This window comes from Epinephelus moara, chromosome 3 (assembly GCF_006386435.1).
Source record: "Epinephelus moara isolate mb chromosome 3, YSFRI_EMoa_1.0, whole genome shotgun sequence".
Taxonomy (NCBI): Eukaryota; Metazoa; Chordata; class Actinopteri; order Perciformes; family Serranidae; genus Epinephelus; species Epinephelus moara.
The window spans coordinates 32,912,706-32,936,767 of NC_065508.1; the positions used below are offsets into that span (position 1 = coordinate 32,912,706).

General features: G+C 41.5%; 1 protein-coding gene across 6 annotated transcripts in view; it reads right to left on the minus strand.

Moving 5' to 3' along the window:
- Positions 1 to 6,208: 6,208 nt before the first annotated feature.
- Positions 6,209 to 24,062, minus strand: part of acaca (acetyl-CoA carboxylase alpha) — a 40,057-nt gene continuing 22,203 nt past the window's right edge. For 5 of the 6 annotated variants that reach the window (XM_050038013.1, XM_050038022.1, XM_050038005.1 and 2 more), the window contains 21 exons: positions 23,644 to 23,685; positions 22,767 to 22,982; positions 22,464 to 22,619; positions 22,143 to 22,367; positions 21,139 to 21,294; positions 20,867 to 21,013; positions 20,215 to 20,484; positions 19,027 to 19,124; positions 18,724 to 18,844; positions 18,446 to 18,556; positions 16,285 to 16,428; positions 16,029 to 16,149; positions 14,035 to 14,131; positions 13,818 to 13,914; positions 13,589 to 13,724; positions 13,334 to 13,511; positions 13,127 to 13,239; positions 12,272 to 12,426; positions 11,194 to 11,364; positions 8,066 to 8,202; positions 6,209 to 7,902 (listed from right to left, as the gene is read on the minus strand). In XM_050038013.1, the coding sequence (XP_049893970.1) occupies positions 7,776 to 7,902; positions 8,066 to 8,202; positions 11,194 to 11,364; positions 12,272 to 12,426; positions 13,127 to 13,239; positions 13,334 to 13,511; positions 13,589 to 13,724; positions 13,818 to 13,914; positions 14,035 to 14,131; positions 16,029 to 16,149; positions 16,285 to 16,428; positions 18,446 to 18,556; positions 18,724 to 18,844; positions 19,027 to 19,124; positions 20,215 to 20,484; positions 20,867 to 21,013; positions 21,139 to 21,294; positions 22,143 to 22,367; positions 22,464 to 22,619; positions 22,767 to 22,982; positions 23,644 to 23,685 (3,018 nt within the window). In that variant the 3' untranslated portion in view covers positions 6,209 to 7,775. Of the gene's footprint in view, positions 7,903 to 8,061; positions 8,203 to 11,193; positions 11,365 to 12,271; positions 12,427 to 13,126; positions 13,240 to 13,333; positions 13,512 to 13,588; positions 13,725 to 13,817; positions 13,915 to 14,034; positions 14,132 to 16,028; positions 16,150 to 16,284; positions 16,429 to 18,445; positions 18,557 to 18,723; positions 18,845 to 19,026; positions 19,125 to 20,214; positions 20,485 to 20,866; positions 21,014 to 21,138; positions 21,295 to 22,142; positions 22,368 to 22,463; positions 22,620 to 22,766; positions 22,983 to 23,643; positions 23,686 to 24,062 lie in introns of those variants that run through there. The other variant, XM_050038030.1, reaches the window with a different exon arrangement.

Here is a 24,062-nt window from a genome sequence, read left to right on the forward strand (position 1 = left end):
ACAATGTTACTACATTAATGAGCACTTGAGAGACACTTCAAAAGCAACTCTGCCATAATGTAGCTGGTCGCCCTGTTGCATTGTCACCATGGCTTTATTAGGACAACTGGATATAGCATTGAACTGCCAAAATTATCCAGATGACCCAGGGATTATCGGCAATACTCCCGCATTGTCAGGCCCACAGAGCAGGCACAGTAGAGACTCAGAGTGGCCAAGCTCTGCCGAGTCCAACCGAGCAGCTAACTTCCACTGGCCGAACAGCTAACTTGCAGTTTAACACACTGCTAACTTGAATGGGTATAAAACTATTTAATTTTGCAGCCCTTCTAGACTTGTCATCAGATTGAATGGATCAAATCCTAATAGTGAAATGAGTCATTTTGTGGAGATTGTGATGCAAAAAAAAAATGTATCCACTGATTTACAGACGTCTCTTTTGCCATCAAAGTCTATGGGAAAAAGTGGCATGATGCACTTCCTGGGGGGCTGGTTGTTGCTCCTGGTGTGATTAGAGCATTAGACACAGTGACGCTGTGAGCTAAATGCTAATATCAGCATGCTAGCATGCTCACCATGATGATGCTAGCCTGTTGTTTAGAAGATATAATGTTTACCATGTTCACCATCTTAGTAAGCTAGCATGCTACTATTTGTGTATTACTTTAGTACAACTGAGGCTGATGGGAATGTCAAGTTTTTGCCATCCCCAGAACCACGCTGCTAGCATGGCTGAAAACTATACTTTTACTTAGACAGTGATCTCTTGCTGGCCCAGCCTTGCCCACACTTCCAGCATACCATGTGGACCTGTCACTGCTCCTCTAATTTCCATACCTGTCAATGACCTGCAGTAATAATTGTGATATATGGCTAAAGACGTAACACCTTGGTTGGTGACCTTTCCCACAATGCCATACCAGGCAACCTTCAGCACCTCACCGCAGGCCTCCCCTTGCTTCATACAGCCTATTGTGGGGGGTTGGGGGGGGTCCATCCTCCCTCTCCCCCCTCATCCCTGCATCTCGTCGTTGGCTCGATGTACGCGGCTCGCCACACTCCAGTGGCTCCATGAATGTTAATGTCGGGGCGGGGGGAGGGAGGGAGGGAGGTGGGGCTGCATGGTACAGGGAGCAGCTTCACCTGGTCTGCAATGCACAGCTATAAGGAGATTTCTGCATATTATTGTTCACGTTGGTGGAGCTATGTTTCTCTTATGTTACAGTAATATCAGTGCTAAACAGTCTAGCACCACTATCATGACAAATAGCAACCTAGTTATTGTGTTGTCACATACAGCATAATATACATTTCCTCCTTAAAATGAAAAACAGACATTTGATGAGGGAATTTTGCTGCTTATATTTAAAATAAAAACTGTATTTTTCAGCTACGTCAAGATTAAAACACACCTAATTCTCTATCTTGTTTTGATACCTTCTTGCTTTTCTGTCTGCAACACAGCCCTCCTCTCTGTCGTCCTGGTGTTCAGTTAGTCAGCCGATGTTTACCAAGCTCTGACAGAATGAGAATGTATGCATTATGTGGTGATGATCACAGGGTGTTGTAATCTTTGACCCTCGTGGCACGTTCCAAACGCAGATTGAAGATTAAGCCTCTCATGCAGCTGGCTGACAGGCTGCCCTCGCTGCCCCTGGAGAGATTCACTGCCTGACTAGAACTCTGCACGCTGGCCTCCCTGCATTAAAGATACAATACGTCATTCATTTCAATTTTTAATCTAAAAATGCAAACTGCTTTACAGAAATTCTGCTTGCCCTTCATCATTCAAGTCTATCAAACATTATAAATCATGGAAGACTTGAAATGCATAGGGGCGTCTCACTCAGAAGCACCACCATCATAAAACAAAGCCAATAGTGTGACAACAGTGTGTTACTTCCTATTAGAAATTCAGCTTAAATCCACATGGACTCGGACTGTTTGATCAAACCATATGGCAGCATTGTTCTGGGCATTAAATTTAATGGAAATGGACTGCTCTTACAATGGATACCCTTTTGCTTGATGTGATGTAAGTTGCTAGTAATGCATTGGCATTGAATATGTGGATTTACATGTACATTTTCATTTAAAATCAAGTGTATGTCTATGTCTTTATATTTACAAAATTCCAACCACTACTTTATAAGAACTTTCGATTTATGCACTTTCATTGAGATATCATCAAGAACATACTTTTATTAAGTAGTACTTTAACTTTACAGGCACTGTAAGTCTTGTGGAAAATGCACTTAAGCATTGCTAAATAATTAAAGGAACAGTTCAACCCAAAATCAAAAATACACAATTTTCCTCTTACCTATTGCTAGTGCTTTTAATCAGTCTAGATTGTTTGGGTGTAAGTTGCTGAGCTTTGGAGATATTGGTCATAGAGATGTTTGCCTCCTCTTGAATATAATGGAACTAGATGACACTGGGCTTGTGGTGCTCAAAGCACCAAAAAAAACAACAACAAAAAAAAACAGCTGAAAATAATAAGAATCCACAGACCTTGTTGCGAGCAGTTTGATGTAGGAACTTAGGACCTATTTTCCTTCCACTGAACTACACCTGCAAACTGTATCATGGCACCCAAAGACGCATGTGTCTACTGCTAGCTCACCTAGCGCCACTGGGCTAGCAAACGTGAAAGCTTAGCTGAGGAAGCCGCCGTTAATGTTTACATCTCACGAGCACGAGCCTCTCGTCCATTAGTAGAAGCATAACTTCTCCTGCATGGTGATGTGGTTTCTAGATGTTGTTCGGTAAAAAGAAAATAGTTCCTACTTGAAACTGCTCACAACAAGGTCTGTGGATTATCTTGAATAACTAGATCATGATTTCTGGAAAAAGCCATTGCTGTTGAGTTTTTCAAACGTATGTTTTTGGCACTTTGAGCACCACAAGCCGAGTGCCATCTCGTTCCATTATAAAGATGAGAAGGCAGACATCTCTACAGCTGATATCTCAAACACTCAGCAACTCACACTGAACAATCTGATAAACAGCACAACGGGTAAGAGGAAAAATATGTATTTTTGATTTTGGGGGTGAACTGTCCTTTTAAGATAAATTAAATATCATTTAGATTACGCTGGATGTTTTTGTTGTACTTCATTTTGATTATTATTATTCATTATTAAGAATTCACTTTTGCTTACAATCAATTTTACCTCAGCACAAGTATGCAAATATATAAATTATATTTCTATGTATATATTCTTAGTAATAGTCCACTGAAAATTAACTTACATTTGTTCAAAGGTACTTTAATGATGCCACAAGAATATGCAAGTACATTAATATTTTGGGAAATATACTCACCACTGAACACACTTTATATGCTATTAGTATAATTTAGAAATGAAGATGCATATTTCTTTTGTACTTGGGGCAGCATATTGAATAATTCATCAGTTTTGTTTCATTTGGAGACTGAAAACATTTTGGAGGCAGGCCACAAAACAACAGGCACTCTGCACATGAGGGTGCCTTGAGGTAACAGATGCAGGCTTCTGACCCAGAGGTCACCTGTTTCTATTAGACTGGCAAGAAAAATCTACCAACAGTTACTCAGCTCATAAGACACACATGAAAAGTGTCTCAGTGTGACTGGCCTGCTATACACCTCCCAATATGGTTGAAATGTAAAAAGGCAGGCAGGCAGGCGGAGATGAGATGAGCTCTTCAGAATCCTCAGCCTGGAGAGAATGAGAACAGCTGGGGCCTGGCGCTCCCTCTGTGCCGGTCGACTCTTTGTCACGGGCAAAAGGCTCTTGTTTTCAGGCAGTAATCAGACAGCCCTGGGGCTCTGTAAAGACCCTGTTCTCTTTTCATCTCAACTGTTGCATACACCCTGCTAATTGGAATCCTGCAACTGGGTCACAGGCATTGTCTCTCAAGTGCTGTCAAGTCATTGAGACGCGTGAATGTGGAATTATGGTTGCCTCAGATGCATGATTGAGTCTCCCCCCTGCGCTATCTTAATGCCTCCATTTCAATCTCATCGCATACACTGATTTTCTCTTTTTTTTTCTACATTAATATTTCTTGCTGTTCCCTGCTTCGTTTTTGTCACAGTTCTGCCTGAAACCATCCCTAGGGCTTGGCGATTGGAAAGTAAAAAAATTGAAATTATGTAAAGAGCAGCTTAGTTTTTATATTGTGACCTTAAAAGTAGGTATTTCCTCTGAACAACAAATGCCAAAAAAGACTTCTCAGGACTGTTGATGTAAATGTATTTTAATATAAATCCACACATCTGATCCACATTGTAAATAGAGAAAGGTCAACACTGAGCAGTTTCCAGCAAGTTTCACTAAGCACTCCTGTTCCCTTCACTCCAGTGGATGAGGAGGAACCTGATTCTGCAGTTTGTCGGTGATTAAAAGAATTAGCCGGCCTAGCATGGCACCACAAATGAGCAAAACCCTCTGGGAGACCAGAGAGACCAAGCAAGGCACATTTCCAATTATACCACCAAATGAGTCATTTTCTTACTGGGCCTCCTATAATTGTGGTGGGTATTGGGTGCATGCAACTCAATTTGTCTTACGTATTTGTTGGTAGGATGGTACAAGAGTTGACAGAGCCAAGGGGATGATATGAAAGAATGAGACAAAATACAAAAAAAAAAAAAGAAGAAGAAGGATGAGATAGATCCCTCAATATTTGTTTGATCTGCTTCATCCTCCTTAATACTGTTGAAGTTTAAAAGCCAGAAAGAAAATGCCACTTTAATCATCTGTGGATTGAGGAATGGGAAGACTATCATTTTCCAGTAATCAGAAAATGTGTCTCCAGAGTAATAGACTTTGTTCTGACTGCCGAAATTAATGAGGCTTCCAGTGATGTGATTATCTGTCCTAAGGATCGTCAATATATAAAAATAATTGACAAATTGAATTACTGCGAATTCTTGGAAACTTGAGTTTTGTTAAACTGCCTTCTTGCTTTATTTTAAAGGAGCAGTGTGTAAGGTTTAGAGGGATGTAGTGGTGAGGATTGCAGATTGCAACCAGCTCAACCTTCTCCTGGTTACGATTCCTTCAGTGTTGTTACAAATCAGTGTTTCTCTTACACTCTTCAGCATTTTGCAAATGGCCTGCTTGCCCAGCACCTGCACATATAGTGTTTACCTGTTTTCTCTAATAACTTTAATGTGTACTCACCTTATTTCTGGTCAAGATGTTCAGGAGGCTTTTACTGGGAGTCAAATTTTCCGCAGAGGTCTCTTCCTCTTTAGACAAACAGAGCCGGTGATTTAAACCGGCAAAAACACAATGAATGAAGTTTCACATTTAAAACAACATCAACAACAACAACGACAAAAAAAATCAATGTTTTTCACTCTCGTCACAGAGGGGCTGCTAACTACAGCGGCCGATGTGAAAACTTGAAAATGTGAATGGCCCTGTTTAGTGCCAGTGTTTGGTTTGTCTGTTTTGGGCTACTATAGAAACATGGTGGTGCGACATGGTGATCTCCTCTGACAAGGACCTGCCAGGGCCCCAGGAAGCACACCGGGTTTTGAAGCCTATTGTCGTAGTGGCCATACTTAGTACTGCAATTTCCAGGGTCTATGCCATGTGGCCCAAAAATACTTTTTCCCATTGACTTAGATTGGGAAAGAGATGTCTATAAATCAGTTGATAAACTTTTTTGAGCATCAGAACCCCTGCAAAATGACTCATTTGATCAAGATTAATCCATTTGGTCTGATAACATTTCTAACATATTGAAGAGCCACAAGATTAAATCATTTATCCCCATTCAATTTAGCAGAGCGCTAAACCCTAAGTCAGCCACTTGGCCGGCAGAGATTGGCCGCTCAGCCACGCTCAGCATCTGTTACGTCTTTAGTTAGTGTCATACTTTGGAAATATAGTGATTACTATAGTACTATACTATACTATAGTGATACTGTGCCACTGAGCACCTTTCATAGAAATGAATGGAGCCCCATCATCAATGCTGTATCTATGTCTCTTCATACATCCATAGAACCCATTTATGTAGATATAAACAGCTCATTCTAAGGTAGTGAGAACACGACAAATAACATTTCAGATGATTTTATACTAAAGAAAACATACTTATCATATTAAATTCCATTTCTGCCAGTACATCCCCCTAAATCCTACACACTGGACCTTTAATGTAAGGAAGTGGAAACATACTTGCACAACACACTTCAGAATAAGTTGGGTAAGCTTTATTAAATTTGCACATACAGAGCTCATCAATTTTTTCTCCATCCTTGCATAGGAAGCAACCAGTTACTTATAAAGCAACTGGACAACATGTCAATACAGGCACATAAAAGGCACAGCACTGACCACGAAGCCATTTCACATCGCTAACGTTGCATTTTCAGCACAGCATATGACACAATGATCTGTGGGACTGAATTCAACATTATGGTGCTGATTATTAATATGTACTCTATTCTCATACAGTTGCCGCAGCTTGCCTGTCTATTGGTAACAAACTCAAGTAGAGGAGTAATATGCAATTCAAACATTGTTTTCAAAAATTAATATTAAAAATAAGTAACATTTCATATACATAACGGTACAAACTTTAAATATGACAGTTTGGATTACAGAGAAAATTAGACACCATATCTGACATGAAACATGTAAGTCCAGTGAACAGTAGCCTTTGTTCTTTCACAAACAGACATTAAATGATTAAGACATCTAGATGTTAATTCAAAAATATTTCCTTAGTTAAAAAAAATTAAAACCTTTTAACTTGTAATAATTGGTTTTAGGAGCAAGCACTAAAACTAGATGTCAAAACAGTAACCCAAGGGAGTATTTTTCTAAACACGCCATTATCCACTCTGCGTAGTACCATTATCAATGCTCATTTAAGCTATCATCATCTCTGTGTGTATTACTGTTTGTAACACTTTGTGCGTGTTATATTCAAATGCACGATTCACCAGTTAAAACTGTGCACTTTTGATTCTGGGTGCAATGTGAGGGAACAGTAAAGTGCATCTAAAGCAGCATGTGTGTGTACTGTGTGAGTGAGAACAGAAGGGACAGCTGTGGTTTTGTTGTGAGGCGAGCTGCCCGTCGCTCACTGCAGGGTAACTGTGAAACAGTCGGGGTCTTAAATGGACCTCGTCCCCGCTCCCTGCTGGGCTCTCCTGTCCAGATCTGTTGTAGTGTTCCCCGTCTTTGTTCAGTAACTAAGTGCTCCCTACTTAGGAGTGTAAAACCCCCTTTCTCACTAATGCCCCCAGCAATGTGTTGTCACCGTCAAGTTGGTCATCAAAACACTTGCGAATCCTAACAAGCATATGTCACAAACCAAGGTGTATTTCCATATAACAACAACATTCTAAATGTATTGTTGCGTCGAGGCCACTGATTATCATGGAAGCATAAACAGCTACTTGGGCCAACTGTGTAAACTCCAAACATACCACATATTAGTCACTCAATATTCCCGTAGTCATTTCTCAATTGCACTTGAATACAAAATACATGGATTTATCTAAACACTGGCGTACATGTAAGACAATTTACAAAATGTCATAATTGATGTCAGTCATCTGAACTCCTGTTTAGTGAGATTCATAGCCAACGATTCATCAGTAACCTGGCAGCAGCCAAGAGCCATCACGTTGGCTCCTCCAGCTTCAGTTTCCAGCCCAGCGCTCAGTCAGCAGCAGGTCTGGCCGAGCTGGGCTCCTTTGGCTGTGTGTTTCGGGCCTGAGCTGAGCTTCAGCCAGGCGAGGAGGAGAGGCCAGGCTCCCACTAGGAGGAGGCTGACGTCTCCATTGTGGACAGGATACGGACCACCTCGGCCCTCTGTGTGGGTGAGATGTGCTGGGTCATGTGAACAATAGAATCCATAGCGACCTCTGGATTGGCTTGAACAAGGCTGAAAATAAAAGGGAAAACAAAAGGAAACATCATAATCATGCAGTGAAAGCTGGATATCATATGTGTCAGCCAGGTTGGCGGATGAACATATTGACGGGTGAAAATTAGCTGCACTGTGTAATACTTCATCAGACTGAACTTTAACTGTTTAGAATTATCACCTGCGTATCTGCTTGAGGATGTGATCTCGGCGGATGTACTTGATGTTCTCGTCAATGACGGACCTTGCGCCCTCTTCTTCAGCTAGCTGCCTCTCCAGCCATGCCACCACCTCTTCATTATTATCCCACAGATAGGCCTGTGTAAGAGAAAATGAATCACTGTGAGGGAAGTTCAGAGGATTTTTGGATAAATATGCTTCAGAAATCACACTTTTTAATCAGCCTGTTGAGATGTTGGGGCGATTGCAGCAATTGACGCATGTTCAACCAATCTCCATAAATTCTGCATGACTTAGCAATTTTGTCCAATCACTGCAACTTTTTTTTTTTGCAAATTTGACCAATCATTGTAGTTTCCCGGAGTTTCACCAATCACAGCACAAAGTAACTTCCTTATATCTGGTTGTGAAGATGTAGACATGTGCGACACAAATGTCTCAGACCGTTTGTGCCGGACGTGTTTAAGACTGTGCAAAACAATTCACTGGTGTTCTGCACGAAAGCGGGCGTAAACTGTTTTTGCACCATGTGCATGGCTACATTGGTACACAAATGACATCAACTGACAAACACTTTTCTACCGCAAAGCACACCCAGAGAATGGCTGAAATGCTTGACAACAGACAAGGTAAATCACCAGGAGAGAGGCTGTTGTATCCCGAACTATTGCGCATGCTGAAACAGTCTTTCAGAGAGAATCAAGGTGCATTAGATTAAATTAGTATAGTCAGTGTAGTATAAATCACAAACTCAGAAAGAGTGTGGTTTTATTCTCACTGGAACAAGCTCCCCTCAACACGTACATCAAAAAAACGCAACTATTTTTTGCAATTTTCACTTGCTCCCACAATTTCGTTTCCAAAAAGGCCAAGTTTTTTTTTTAAAAAGCTGCCGTGGACACAACAATCCTAAAAAAAAAGCCTGCAACACACTGGATGGACTGTCTTATGGTATGGGTGTGAACAAGTGTTACTGGGAATTTACAAGTAAAGCAAGTAATAAAAAAAATAAAAAAAATCACATAACGGATTAATGGATAAAATATATAAAATATCACAAATCAACAAATAACTATCAACAACAATAGGGATGGACAGGCACAAAGTGCAGGCCGGATGTTGTGTTGACTGGACCTGATAGAGAAATTAGTATTCATGAGTGCTGGCATCTCTGATCCCAAACAAAGCCAGGCTGGAGGGCTTAGCAAAGATTTGGGGGCTGAGGGGTTTAATGGGCTCTTGCCTTTTTTATGAACAGTCCTGCTTGAGGTCCACAAGAACATTTAATGCCCTTATTAATCATTTTTAATCTGTTTGCTTTTAATTAAGAAACAGCGTGTTGCTCTCCTATCTGCACGTGCCAGGGCTGTGATTAATTGTGGCTTAAGACAGCCAGTCCTGATTGGGATAATATATTAGCTAACAAGAAGGCCACTTCTGAGGAGATCTCAAACGCTGGGCAGCCTCCTGTCACCCCTGCAGCTTGTACTCTGAGCCTGACTCTGGGCCGGAAGGAACAGCATTTACGTATCTCTCAGGGATGTTTATTTTCATTAAGTGCCAGTTATCAGTCCGACTGTAGTTCATCACAACGATTTCACAGGAATGCTCACTACTTCTTTATCTGGTGCACCTTGAGGAGAAGGAATAGGAGCTTCAGGATAAAAAGAAATGACCTCTGTAATCATTCCCAGGGGCTAAGAAGGTGTTTACACACTTCCCTGAAATGAAGTAAACCTCAGTCTTTACTACGACTATCAAAGACTCTCAATCATTCATCACAGAATACTGGATATGAAGACTATGTATATTAGGAGGTACTTAAACTGCATGTAATCTGAAAATAAATGAGTATAAAACAACATGTATGCATGTATGTGATGCTTGGGCTTTATCTCGGGCTTGTTGGGAAACCAGAATTACTGCCTTGCAGTTGTATGCCTCCACAAACCAGTCAAGTTACACTTACAGTTTACACTCATGTCTGTCCATCACTGGTACTGCAAGGAAGCTACATAGCAGCACGGCAGCACAGAGGATTCATACAATCACAACAGTTTTAAGATAGGCACCCAAGATTAGTGTCACCAAGTATCTGACCAAACGTTTCCCCTTCTGTTCCCGAGGTTATAACGTTATATAATGGTCAGATGTTGTCAGTTAAGTTGACCACTGACCTTTGAGATAAAATGTCATTACGTTATCATTTTATGCTATTAGAAGTTTGTGTGAAATTTTGTCATAATTAACTTATGAATTCTTGAGCTATGGACAAAAACATGTTTTGTGAGGTCACAGTGATATTGACCTTTGACCGCCAAATGCTAATCAGCTCATGCTTGAGTATAAGTGAATGTTTGTGCCTTATTTGAAGAAATTCCTTTGGGTGTTCTTGAGATATCCTGTTTATGACAATGACACGGGTGCAAGGTCACAGTGACCTTGACCTTTGAAAACCAAATTCTAAATCACTTGAGTCCATGTGGAAGTTTTGGTAAAATTTGAGAGAAATTCCCTCAAGGAATTCTTGAGATATTGCATTCAATAGAGTAGGGCGGACAGCAAGATGGACAGACAGCCAAAAACATGATGCTATTACCAACACAGAGGCATAAAAAAAAAAGTTATTTTTCAGATATTTGTGTGGTTGTGAGACTGTGTTTCTAGGAAAGGATGCGAAGTGAGATACTATAAATACAGAAGTATTCTATTCAGTTTTTTGCCCACATACAATCTCTTGGATTTCATACACTTGTATTTTATAGTGCAAATTGCTTGGAGTAAATATATGGTCATTTTTGTCTGTTTTAAATTCCAAAGAACCTGAAACTGTCTACTGAAATGAAGCTGTACTGGCTTACTTTTGTTTGTCACAGAGTCATACCGTTATTGGCATGAGATAAAGCAGTAAATGACTGAAGTATTTGTTTAAAATCTGTGCAAACTAGATAAATTGTAGCATCATCATTTATGTAATTTGCTTCAAACAGATACATTTCAATTCAATTAAAAGTCCAGTTTACATGGAATGTAAAGCTATGAGATATGTATGATGTTTTTCTACTTTAACACTCACTGAATGTTGAGAGATTATAGAGCAAGGCCTGTAAGAGCACAGTGGGGTTTTACCTTTACAGCCCCCTCAGCCTCCACAAACCAGCGGCGTAGCATTGCCTGGATTTGGCCGTCTGTCAGCTCGCTGTTGGCTGCTTGGATCTTCCTCTTCACTGTGTCCTCCAGCAGCAGACGTCTCAGGCGCCAGTAAAAGAACTGACGAGATGTTTGCCATTCAAGTATATCCTGAGACAGGCAAAAGACAAAAGAAATAATCATGTAAATGCAGCTACTGTTGTTAGAAGCTACTATTGCTGCATGTTTTTACAATTTACTAAATGTCAACATATAGGTCAGTGTATTTAATAATTTGTGAATTTAAAGGGGAATATGAATCATTTTCTGCCGGTCTAAATCCACATCTGGGATGTTACACTGAGGTAGAACTTATTAAGGTAATAGGAATCGCTGGCAAAAAGGTCTGTGGTATACATTTGTCTTGATTTTCTCTAACACTGATTACATAATCCCAGCCACTTATGTGAGGATTCATTAGGACACATAATATAAAAGACTACTTTAACACAAATTCCACTCAATTTAAAAGGGGTAATTCAAGTTTGTGGAAAGTCCAATTGAAAACATTATGTGGGAATCTTATCTTTAAAGAAAATGTCACATTTAAACATAACACGAAGCAGATTAATGTAAAGGATTAATCACAGTGGATTGCAGATCTGAGGAATTTGAACCTACAATCACAGAATTCTCTGCTGGTGTACATGACTTGAACATGCAGACCAGTACAGTCATACTGTGAGTACAAAATACACTGCTCACATAACCAGAAGGTCTTTCACAGATGGATGGCAGTCAAAGGTGAGTGTGAGTATGTTTGTATGTGAAAGATGGGACTGGGCAGGCACAGGATTTGAGTTGGGGCCTGCCCGAGGCTGCTCTGCAGTTTCTAAGGTGATTGACCAGGGTCATCAGAAGATAATTATGAGGACGAATCTCACAGCCTGGTGAGACCAAACATTATTCACTAGGCATGTGCGGCAGCAGCTAGATGGATACTCCCCTGTGGGCTTTTCAGGTCATTCACGTACTGACACTCGTACTGTAGTGATACATGCACACAAAAAGCGCTCACCGTTATTACGCCCTTCTCTTGCATGCGACCAGGGGTGTCGTGGAGGTCTGCAAACTGCACAGCCACCTGGTGGTAGATAGGCAAGAGGAACTCCTCACGCTCCTTGAGCTTGGTCTCCAGCTCTTTGCGATCAGGGGGGCTCAGTTCTGGGGTTCCTGTTGGAGTTACAAAGCAATACCATACAACGCTGTCAAATGAATTTGCCAAAAACGGACTGCCATGTTCCAGCAGGTTTTGATTACAAGCAGTGTATATAGACAAGAAACTGCAGTTGAACCTAATAGGCAAAGGAAACACAGTGTACAAGGGGCAGAGTTTAGGAGTGAAAGCAGCACATTCTACCCTCACATAGTGGTCCTATAGAAGGCCTTCCTTTATAGTCCCATTACCATCAAATCAGATTCTACATGAACATGCAGTGGTGAATTAACTCCTGCTAACAGCATTTTGTTTTGGAGCTCCCCAAATCCCTGGCTGCTGTCACCAAAGACTGATTTCTGTCAATTCCAATCTGTAAGCTCGAAAACATTCCCCCCAATAACCCTCCATTCCTCTAGTTCGCCCACAGCGCCAAGCACACACAGCATTGGACCAGGGTTGCTCTGAGCCTGCGGGAAAATCAATAGGCTGTGCAGGAGAGACAGGAGAGCTGGTGATTGATCTGAACGGGCTGTGATTGACACGAGTCCTGGGGGAGTGCAGCGAAGATGATACAATCAACCCCAAATAAAGAACGACAGGGAGTGCACACATGCTCCCACCTGATGTATTGCTCCTTACTAAAATGAGGACGAGGCCGAGGGGGTGAAAGACACCCTTAAAGAGCTATAATTAGAATTGAAGTGGAGGACTCACCCAGTCTTTCAGCCAAGCTCATGTAGACCGGATCCACTCTTCTCATGGTCTTCACCAGGTCCTTCCTCCTGAATTTGATCTCCACTGTTCCCTCAGGCTCCAGAACTCCACCTCTGAAGACAAGAATGATTGAAGTGAGTAAAGGTGGTTTGATACAGATGACACTTATTTTTACAGATGAAACTGCCCTTTTCCAGTCTCACTCACCGGCTGTCCTTGTCAGCGTACATCTCCATGTGGCGAGGGTTGATGGTTGGATCTATAACCACCCAGGATCCTCCCCTCAGCTCAGCCTGTGGGGGAATATAAACCAGGACCGGCTGCGTGTACTCCCTCAGCCCATCCACGATGTAGGCCCCAAACTTCAACACCTGGTCATACATATCTAAGAAGAACAGTTTCATATGAGACACTGAATGGTTTTAATCCCAGACGGACTGATTACCACGGAAGCACAAGTACCTTTCATTCCTCCAGAAAAGCCCCTCCAGTTAGAAAACACAATAAGAGGTAGGCCCTCTCTGTTCAGGTCCTTAATAGCCTGGGCGGTTTTGAAAGCAGAATCTGGGAACCACACCTGTCCTGCCTGCTGGATGATCTAGATATACAAATCACAAAATCAGCACCTGGGCGTCTGTAAATGCCGAAATACATGGATGCCAGGTTACGCTTGAGTATATGCACCCCTTACCTTCGCCTCAGAGTCCAAATTGGCTGGATCGGCTGGGATTGACAGCTCCACTGACCTGGTTTCCACGGCGACCACCCCAGTAGGTATCCCACCCAGTCTGTGGAGAGAGGCTATTCAGCACTGACATCTCCAAAACACCTTGACTACATTTGCAGTGCCAACAAATTCATTATTGCCAGTGTGTCATTATGGTTTAGTGTTTTGTTGGGACACTTACCTGGCTCTGCCTACCACCACACTCTGAGCCCATGGCTGCATGATCTCCATGAAGGAGCCCTGGTCAAAAAAGCCACTCTGCCAGGAACCCTTTGGTGCTGTATATACAGAGAGGAGTGAGAGGAGTGTGACAGAGGAAAGAAGTGGGGTTAATTATGGCAAATTGGAAATGCGCCTGAATCAATTTTCTGAAAATATTCTCTCTTTCCATTGTTTTCTCTGGCTTTATTCTTCCTGCAGTCCAATGTTGTGCATTTTCTTCCTTAGAATCTGCAATCTTGGCAGCAAACCATGATGGATGACTGTAAAAGAAGGCTTGCTCAGCTCTTTTTCTGCCTGCATACCCTGAGAAACATGCCCAGCCTATGAGGTTACCATTCAATTAAGCCTCGCCACTCATCACTACCAGAGACGTTGACTAGCTTCCCACACGGTCCCCCAATCTCTTTGCTGTCCCAAGCTGTAATTACATTGATGTGGAACCTGCTCAGTCCTGACCTGCAGTGTAAAACATGCTGGATCCATGTTGGTCCTATCTCGATCTTGCCTTTAGCAGCATAATGCCAGGCTTTAATGTTACTCTCTTAGTTTCTTAACAGTCTCTCTCTCTGGTAATAAATTATTTCATCCTCTGACCCTGGGAAAATTAGCATTAAATGATTAATCTTTGTATTTATTTTATAAATAACACAAAGAAATGAGAGTGTAGCTTTTTACAACTGCTGCTAAAAAAATAGAATGAAAATGATTAGTAGAGGAAATGGGTAAAAGTGAAAGTGCATAAATCATCATCACTGAAGTAACAACCAGGATGCTATATAACACAATACAACTTTTAGTGCAACTCAAAATTTGATGTAGCCACCCCACTCTCTCAGTTTTAAGCAGAGAATGGCTGTAGGGCTACATGTAGGGCTTCAAATAGCAATCATTATTGTTAACTGGATGATTGTTTAGTCATTAACATTATATATTTTGTCTGAAAAATGTCAAAAAGGTAATAAAATACCAGTTACAGTTTCCCAGAGCCCAATTTGATGCCTCAAAATTGCTTGTTTTGTCTAAGTAGCGACCGCTGGGGCCTAAAAATGAAGGCAACACTATACTGCAGTTCCTCAAATGGCCACTTGAGGCTGGCTGCAAAAGCGAGTCAATCCCTGTAGATCCACATGTTAAAATGCCCAACTTTGTAGCAGAAATTAACACGTATACAGCCTGGTACAAGAAATGATTTTGGTCTCTAATGCTAACTTTCTCATGTATAACTGCACATTGACTGAATTTTTATATATGCCCCTATAAGGAGTCGGATGTTTTGTTTTTCCAGTATGTACATTTTGTTTTAATGTTTTAAGCCTTTTTTATTCGCTAGCAAAAATTAGCATTAGCATTATCACAGTTAAACATAGCTATAAAAGCATCGTGCTGACCAAGCTAGCATTAGGGATTAGCTCAACCCTCTTATGCAAATATGGTCACTTCTGGCTCCAAAATTCCAAGATGGCGCGGCCAAATAGCCAAACTTGAGGCTCAGAATGGGAGTCAACAAACCAATCAGTGACATCACGGTGGTGACATCCATTCTCTTACACAGTTTAGGGCTTTTTTCCAATCAACAATCAGAAATTTTACGGTATTTAATTAACAGTTATATAAAAGTTTTAAAAAAGCAGGAAATCCTAACAAGGGAGAAGCTTGGGAAGCAAATATCTGGCAATTTTGCTTATTAACTGACAAAATTGATGATCAAAATTGAATCAACTAGTAGCTGAATCTGAGAGGAATAACAATGACACCAGGTATATACACTGGGGTAATCAAATGTTTGTTTAAAAAAAAATAAAAAATCTTACTTCATATTTATTAAAGATCTTGCATCACAAAAACAACCCAGACAGTATCTACCAGAACTACAATCACCTACACTATTCTGTACCTACCTGCCAACAGAAAATAACAACAATATTTCTCTAGATAGTGAGACTAGACACTCACTCTGGCTGGGACGTCCTGCGAGCATCCAGCGAGGATCATAGGGAGTCTTTGTGGGCACAAACTCTACCAGCCGATCTATTGGATCCTTGGCATTGAGGATTGGCACTGGACTAGAGTTACACTAAAGAAAAGACAAAGTGAGCTTCATTTTATTATGACAAAAAACAAAACAAACAGCTATAAACATATAGATAAATTCATTTATCACAGTGCTACAGGAAGCAGCATCCTGCTCAAAACAACAGCTGAACATTACCTTGGGCATGTAGGACAGCCACTGCAGGAGTGCAAAGACTCCCTCAAAGTCATCACAAACAGTGCAGTGGGTCACACCATTGTTGTGCATGATTTGAATGCCGCCAAGTTGGTTGTTGGATGTGTACACTTCTCTGCCCAGCACCTGTGGTAGGAAAAAGATAAAGGTATTTATTTTACATTATGGCGAAAAGGATGATAAAAATAATACTTTTCACCGTTGAATCCCAGACTGTCTGACTTTTAAATATGGCTTTTTTGACACACACCATAAGGCTCTTGATGGTAGGTCACAGCGTCACTCACAACAGCAAACTATGGAAGCACTTCTCTTGAAACCTGCTTGAGAACTGGAGCAGGACTTTTCTGCCCACTTTAACTTAGTGTGGATTTACCCTTTAAATGCCTCCTCCGTGTGGCCTCTAATGGATGCAACAGGGTTAATGTTCATGTTGTGCAACCTCGGCTGACAACAGGAGGTGTTGTCGTCAGGCTTCTGGAGTGGGGGGCTGTGGATCAATGAGATGGCACACAGACAGACGTGCTGGGTAACAGCAGGGGTCCTGCATTACATGGCCCCGCTGCCTCGTCAATACAGGTGATCAGCAGCCAGAAATCTCTCTACCGCAGCCGTCACAGGTGGGTGGCGGCACCTGCCACTCTTCCTGGGGGATTTTCTGATTTTCACAGACGGTATGAATTAACACATGCTCTTCTGTATCCAAAATGCTCAATTAACTCAGCTGGCTTACATCCTTTTTTGTTGTCAGGTGTATCTCTATCTACCAATTGTGATAAATCCTGTTGTACAAAGGTGAGAGGGAAGCCACCAAACTACTTTTACCCTCAAAACTGCCCCTATGCCAACTTGAAGCCATAAAATCTCACTCCCAGCCCACCCTATTTTCATAAGCAGCCTAGAACAGGTGGCAGGGCCCTGACATGGTTCCATAAAAATCAGAGAGGAGCTCAATCCCTACCCTCAGCTCTCACCTTTTCAGCCATCATTTACTTTCTTTATTACCATTAATGGTTATGTATCTGGCTACAAATCTAGGGCACTCTCCTAAAGCTGTCAGGAAAGCCTGCGGCCCCGAGAAACATTGCAGTCACCTTGACATACACAAAACCCCTGTGCCTCTGGCCATCGCCGGCTTCATTAAGATTCCACAGCAGAGAGAAGAGGAGGGGAAATAGGAGGAGGAACAGAGGGAGATGACTGGGAGGAAGAAAATGAGGGGCAAACTGGATGTAACAGCTCACTGGGGTATTTATGCTAGTAGTTACTATCCACTCCCCATGAAAATATGAGAGCTTTCCAGCAGCTAATGGAATGATGATCTCTGGGTGGCAGCCTCCTGCTCTCCATTAAGCTTCAGTTAATAGCCAGGAAACCACATGATAAACAGGCAGAAAAAAACGACCCCATTTCTTGCCTGGGCTGCTGGTGAAATCAGCGCTACTTTTAAATGAAGACAATTGATTTTAAACAAAGGATGTATTGTGATACATCCCCTGCACACTGTTGACACTTGTCAGTAAACATTACTATGAGTCTACTCCCGCAAACTGAGCTGAACAGTGGGGCCATCTAAAAACAATTGAGCTCCCAGCAAATAGGTATGCCATCATGGGGCCATTTGCATGATTTGTCATGTTGCGATCTGTCATCTAATTTGAAATGGAGTCATCTTAATACACTGACAAGGACAGAGAATGGAAGACAAAAGGAGGTAGTGAAGTGTGAAGGCATACACACATATACACATGTGCATCTTCATACCAATCAACTGCACGGAGAAAACAATCTGCCTCAGCAAAACTTTTCATTTTGATTAAAAACAAATGATATGGGTGTCCTGCACTGCAGCCTCAGGCATGTCACTCTATTTCTATGCAAATATAACTTCATGGTTCGCTTTCAATTATTCCACTGTGAGTGGCAGGCAGGCTCGTGGCCGCGATCTGAGAGGGAATCCTAGTAGAAGAGAACGAGATGGGAGGAGGCCTGATCACCCAGTTGGAACAGCACCGAAATCATGGCACACTTTTCTAATTTCTTTACTTTGATATATATATATAAACACATCATTCATGATGTGCCATTTAGTATCTCAGAGTCTGCAGTTTTGTTTATGCATTTACACAGTAGATCATTTCACCTTGTTGAGTGCCCCAGCTCCAGTTAGGATAATGTGAGAGTTGTCCACTTGAATGGTTCTCTGTCCGAGCCTCACCAGATAGGCCCCGATCCCTATGGCTCTGCACGTGACCTGCGGGTCAAGACAATCATGTTAAGGCTTGTGAGCTAATCAAGTCTTTGTATAGAGCAAGTCTTTGTTCTTAAAAGATCGCACACAAGTGTACAGCTCAAAGCTGAGGAGCAGGCTACGTGTATGCATGTGTTTGTTGTACACAAGTGTGTCCACTTCAGTCTCACCAGGTTCATGGTGATGATCTCCTCATAAGCCAGAGAGGATTCTCCAGCAATCATCCCAGACCCTTTCAGATTCTCCACACCCAGACCTTCATCTTTTCCAATGATGTCAGTGATCTTGTACCTGCATGACAACACATATATTCACTCAAAGCCAGACGTGACCCTCTGATAGCTTTCCCTTCCATTCACACCTCTGTAATCTCATGGGCTTTAAACCGTGATGTTGCGCATATTTGACTGATACTACAGCGTCTTGCAGATTCACTTTCTCACATACAAAGTTAATGTAATAAAAAGATGTACCTGGATTCTCCCTCATCTTCCACATGTTCGCAATGCACAGAGTTCAGGGCTGAAACTTTCTTGTAATCCTGAGGTGTGAGGTAGAGATACTTGAAACCCTGCAGGGGAATATAGCAATGACTGCTTAGTGATGACAGACAGAGACACAGATGCAGAAAACTACAAAGTTGGATCTTTGAAAAGGCGAGAAAAGAAGAAGAAAAAAGAAAAGAAGAAAGATAAAATGGAGCAAGGCAGGTATGTTGATGCATTTTCTAGCTTCAGGCAGCCATCTGCCTCACTGTTTCATAAAATGACATCAATAGATTGCAAACTTGTGAGTCTGTATAAAAAAGCCACCAAATGATTAAAAGCTCGCCTAATTTTTTGGGGAAATATTTTCTTCACTCTTTGCAGACCAGACATCATAGTCACCTTCACATTTCCCTTGTTAAAACCCGCCTCAGTCAATTTTCTGTAAATTATATTGGACCCATAACATGGAACAATGTTAATCAGCTTCCAGGTCAGTCCTTGCCAGTATTTCAAAAAACTGAAAAAATCTTTTAATCTTAGCTATATTCTTTTGAGTTACTTGTTTATTCTATTTATAATTATTAAACTTCATATAACTTTTCTTATCTGTATGTGACATTTTGTTATAGAGTAATGAATTTATGTTGTTTTCAAAATTGTGTTCAGATTAAGTTTCTTTTATTTGACTGTTCGTATCAAAACAAGGAAGACCTTGGATAAACCTTTTAGGCTTTTGTCCTCCCTTGCATATTCTGTTAATATTTACTATATTACCACTGTTGTTTAAGGGGCTCTATGTGTCTTGTGGTGTTAGAATGAAGGGTGTTTATATTAAACGTGTCTCAAATAATGTCTTAAATGTATGTAGAAGTAATCCCTGTGAGTCATAGCCCTTAGATTTCCTACCATCCTGCATACTCCGTTTCCACCTTTTTTTGTACTCTGGCTACAGTATGACATCATAGTGATATATTTCTTGAGTTGGTGTCTGAAGTAATGACATCCATTAAGGAAGACATTCAGTCAATACCAGTAAAATAAACAATGCACTGACAAAATTATATTTCTGAGGATATTTGTGTTTTGAAACTTTAAGTTGATGAATTTGGGGTTTAAATCAGTAACACAACATTTTGAAAGGGAATCCCACAAATACAATGTTATGTGACTGACCTTATAGGGGTCAGCTGGGTCTTGCCAGGCCACGTGGAACATGTGTCTGATTTCCTCTGCCAGCCCAATGCGGGCGCCACTGTTGGCTGCGATGTAGATCCGAGGAATGCCGCTCTCTCGTGCCATCTCTGAGGCCCGCAGGAACAGCACGTCCTCCTGAGGCCCGAATGAGCCGATCTTGTGCGTGATGTCGTTACTTATGACGATGATCTCACGTCCCGCTGGATATTCTGGCGTGCGCAGAGTCATCCGCCATGCCACCATACCAATCTGTATAAACAGTACAGATGCACTTTAACAAATACAAAATATCTTTAAATACTATAGCATAAACACACTGTTTATACATTCAGGTTAATGTCATTGTTTTGATTCAGACTGCAGCACTTTGTCCTTAAATAGAATAACAAGACATAAGTATTATTTTTAATGCACTTTCAATGATGCCATACAACAATAAAATATTTAAAAACCACACAAAAAAACTGACAAAGAAACACAGAGACACCTACAGCCTGTGAGGGAAACTGCACATTTGAAAGAGTGTGGATAGACAAGAAAAATGCATGTTATGACAAATAGGTGTTATTTTAAATGTTTTCATGTATAAAAGTAAAAACAAACATACAAAAAAAACAAAACAAAAACAAACCTCATTGCCCCCTGGCAGTCGGTTCATCTGCACCAGCTGACCTTGGGCGTCAAGAACCAGCTCTGTGAAAGTGAGCAGCTCAGAAGGAAGAGGGCATTTGGGTAGGTGGGCATAGGCCTGGTAAGAGTGCCACAGCTTTTTCAGAGCCTGGGAAAAGAAATTAAACAGTCAGCACAAAATGATTCCATCAACATAATTTGGCCAATCAGTATTTCTCATCATAAGCCAAGCACAATGATCAACATCACCAGTCATTCATTTTTGTATTGTACCTGTCTGAACATTTCTGGAAAGTCGTAGACGTAAGTGGTGCCCAGAGACTGCGCCTGGAAGCGCTTAGACTGCAGCAGGTCCTTGGTCACGTAGGGCGTGTTGATGAGCATGCCATGCAACGGACCCTGCTTGTCTCCATACGCTTGGAACATGATCTGAACAAAAAGGGACAGAGAGAGTCACTTTACAGATATACTCACCTCTTCTGCAACCCTGCCAAAATATCATAACATTGACAATGATGATGATAATGAGCATCTGTGATACCCACTTCTACAACCTTAACCAATACAAAGTATGTGATTTAACAATCTCTTATTAACATAATGAAGACGTTCACACAGAAGTCAGATGTTTAAGAACAATGTGGTAACAGCCTGGAGGGGACATCACGCAAAAACGACAGACGGGAGCATTCAATAGTGACCTATACTAAGTGCTACAATGTTGTCAGTGCAGCTATGGTTTATGCAGGCACTTCCAATCACAAATGAAAAAGCTCAACAGCATGTCCTTGTAACCCCAGAGCATTCCACACCATTCCAGCACACATTATCTTGCAGCTAGACTTTGGCTATTTTAAAACTCAAGTTCAATCAATTTGTAAAATGATTGCAGGAAATGCAACAGATTTTTCTCATTTGTGTTTAGAATTTTCAAAAAGAAACCAAAGTCAACAACTGTCACATGCCTGTGGGTAGTTGATGGAGAGATGGATGGATGGATGGATGAAGCGTAACTTACCTGATCAGCTGCGAGGAGAGAGGACATTACTAAAAGAATTGTCCAGCAGGCTAAGAGCACAACACCATACTGGAAATCAATCTTAAAGCCAGAATTTTTATATTCTACTCTATAAAAAAATGACAGACCCCATCTTTGTTACAACAAGAGAGGCTGGTAAAAAGCACTCTGGGAGCCGATGTTTCCAGGATGGAGCTGAAGCCCTTACCCACCGACTGGACAATATGCGGATGAGATGGAAGATGTATGAGTGCCCCACCTGTCGATCTTTGGGCCCCACCTGTCCCGTTCGGGAATCAGTGACCTCCTTGTACAGGCTGATGTCCAGGTAGTAGCCTGACTCATTGGTGAGGAAAAGGCGGATGGGGATTTGCTTTCCTGTTGGAGTCAGGCGGATGTTGATCTTCAGTTCGGCCTGCAGGACGCGCAGCTTCCACAGACGACTGCCGTAACGCATCACCATGGAGCGCACAGACTCCTCAATCTGAAGTTTGTAGAGGACGCAAACTCATTAATAACACTGTGAGCTGTGGTCTGACTGCATATCAGAGATGTATGTGTGTATAATAGTTTCACAAACCTTCGATGGGTCCATGATGACCGTGGGGACAAAATTGAGGAAGATGTGGTTGCAGTCGGTTCGTACAGTCGTGTTGTTGAAAGCCACCTCCAGCTCATCCATGGCCTCCAGCAGCAGACGCTCGGCCTCGTTGTGAAGGTATTCAAAGGAGGCCTCCTAATGAAGGAACAGGAAAAAAAATGTTAACAGGGCCGGTAAGATTCAAGTGTAAAATCAAAGCAAATGATATAAAGCATTATGTTGGAGAATCCAGAACCTGGAAACTTAACAGGGATCGTAAAGGTTGTTCCTTCATTTTCTAACCTTAGTGACCAGGTCTGAGTGGCGGATGATGGCTCGCACAAAGAAACGGTAGTCCGTAACCTCTGTGCCCACCTCCACACGGGCTGCACCCAGGTACAGGTGCATCTTGTGGTTGGCACATGGGATGGCAGTCAGGGCAAAATTGCGCATGCGGTTGAGCTCCAACTGGAATGCCAGTGCCGGCTCCAAGTGACGATAGATCCTGTCTTCCTCAAACTAATGAGGACACAGACGCAATCACAAACAGAAACACAACAAACAAACAAACAAACAAAGACTTTGCTGTAAAACTTCAGGCATCAGGCTTCCCTGCCATCATCCACTCCATTAACGGAAGTACTTCAAATTGGCAATTTTAGGAGCACCGAGCTGATGTAAGAGTAAAAAGATGCCTGTGAGCCACACACTGTATTAAGTAAATGAAATTATGGGCAATCTCACTCTCAGAAAGCTGCTAATGGGTGTCATTTCTCTTAAATGGGAGACATAATTAAAGAGTTCATTACTTTAATGAGTTTTGGCGGTGTCATTGTAGTGAAACTATCAGGGGTAACGGAGAGGAAGAGCCATCACTGATTGTGATAGAGTGAAATTCAGCACTGCCAGGGGGGGTTAAAAGTTGTTTCCTATAACCACAACATAGTTTTGAATGGTCTCCCAGCAAAAAGTCAGTCAATCGGTTTTATTTTGAAATATGTGGGTTTATTTTTAATGCCACAATAACCTGATGTATGTATAGACTACATATACATATATATCTCTTCATCTTTTCAACAGACGTGCTCACTCATTTCTACATGCAAACACCAATCTAGCCATTCAGAAAATAAGCAAAAGTGATGATTTAACACATGGTTTGTAATATGTGCACACTCACCTTGTCTCTGGCACGGAATGTGAAAAATTTGGGGAACTCTCTCTGTGTGGAAGATAGTGAGACAGAGATAGACAGAACAAAAAGAAATTAACAATGCCTTCAAAACAAAAACACATCTGCAAGCACAGCAGTGTTAAGAATACCAAATCAGTGTAGACATGTACTCACTATAAATCACAGCAGGTGACATTAAGCTGGGCTTTGCTAAAATTGCTACACCAGTAAGTATGAAGTATTATGCAGTGATGATCAGGACCTTGCTCTACATGCAGTGGGCTGTATGCTCCTTATACTGTCATTTATCTATCAGGGAATCACTGTGTGTTCACTGAGACAGCCTGCTCACATAATAATGGTAATAGGCTGTATATATATATATATATATATATATATATATATATATATATATATATATATAA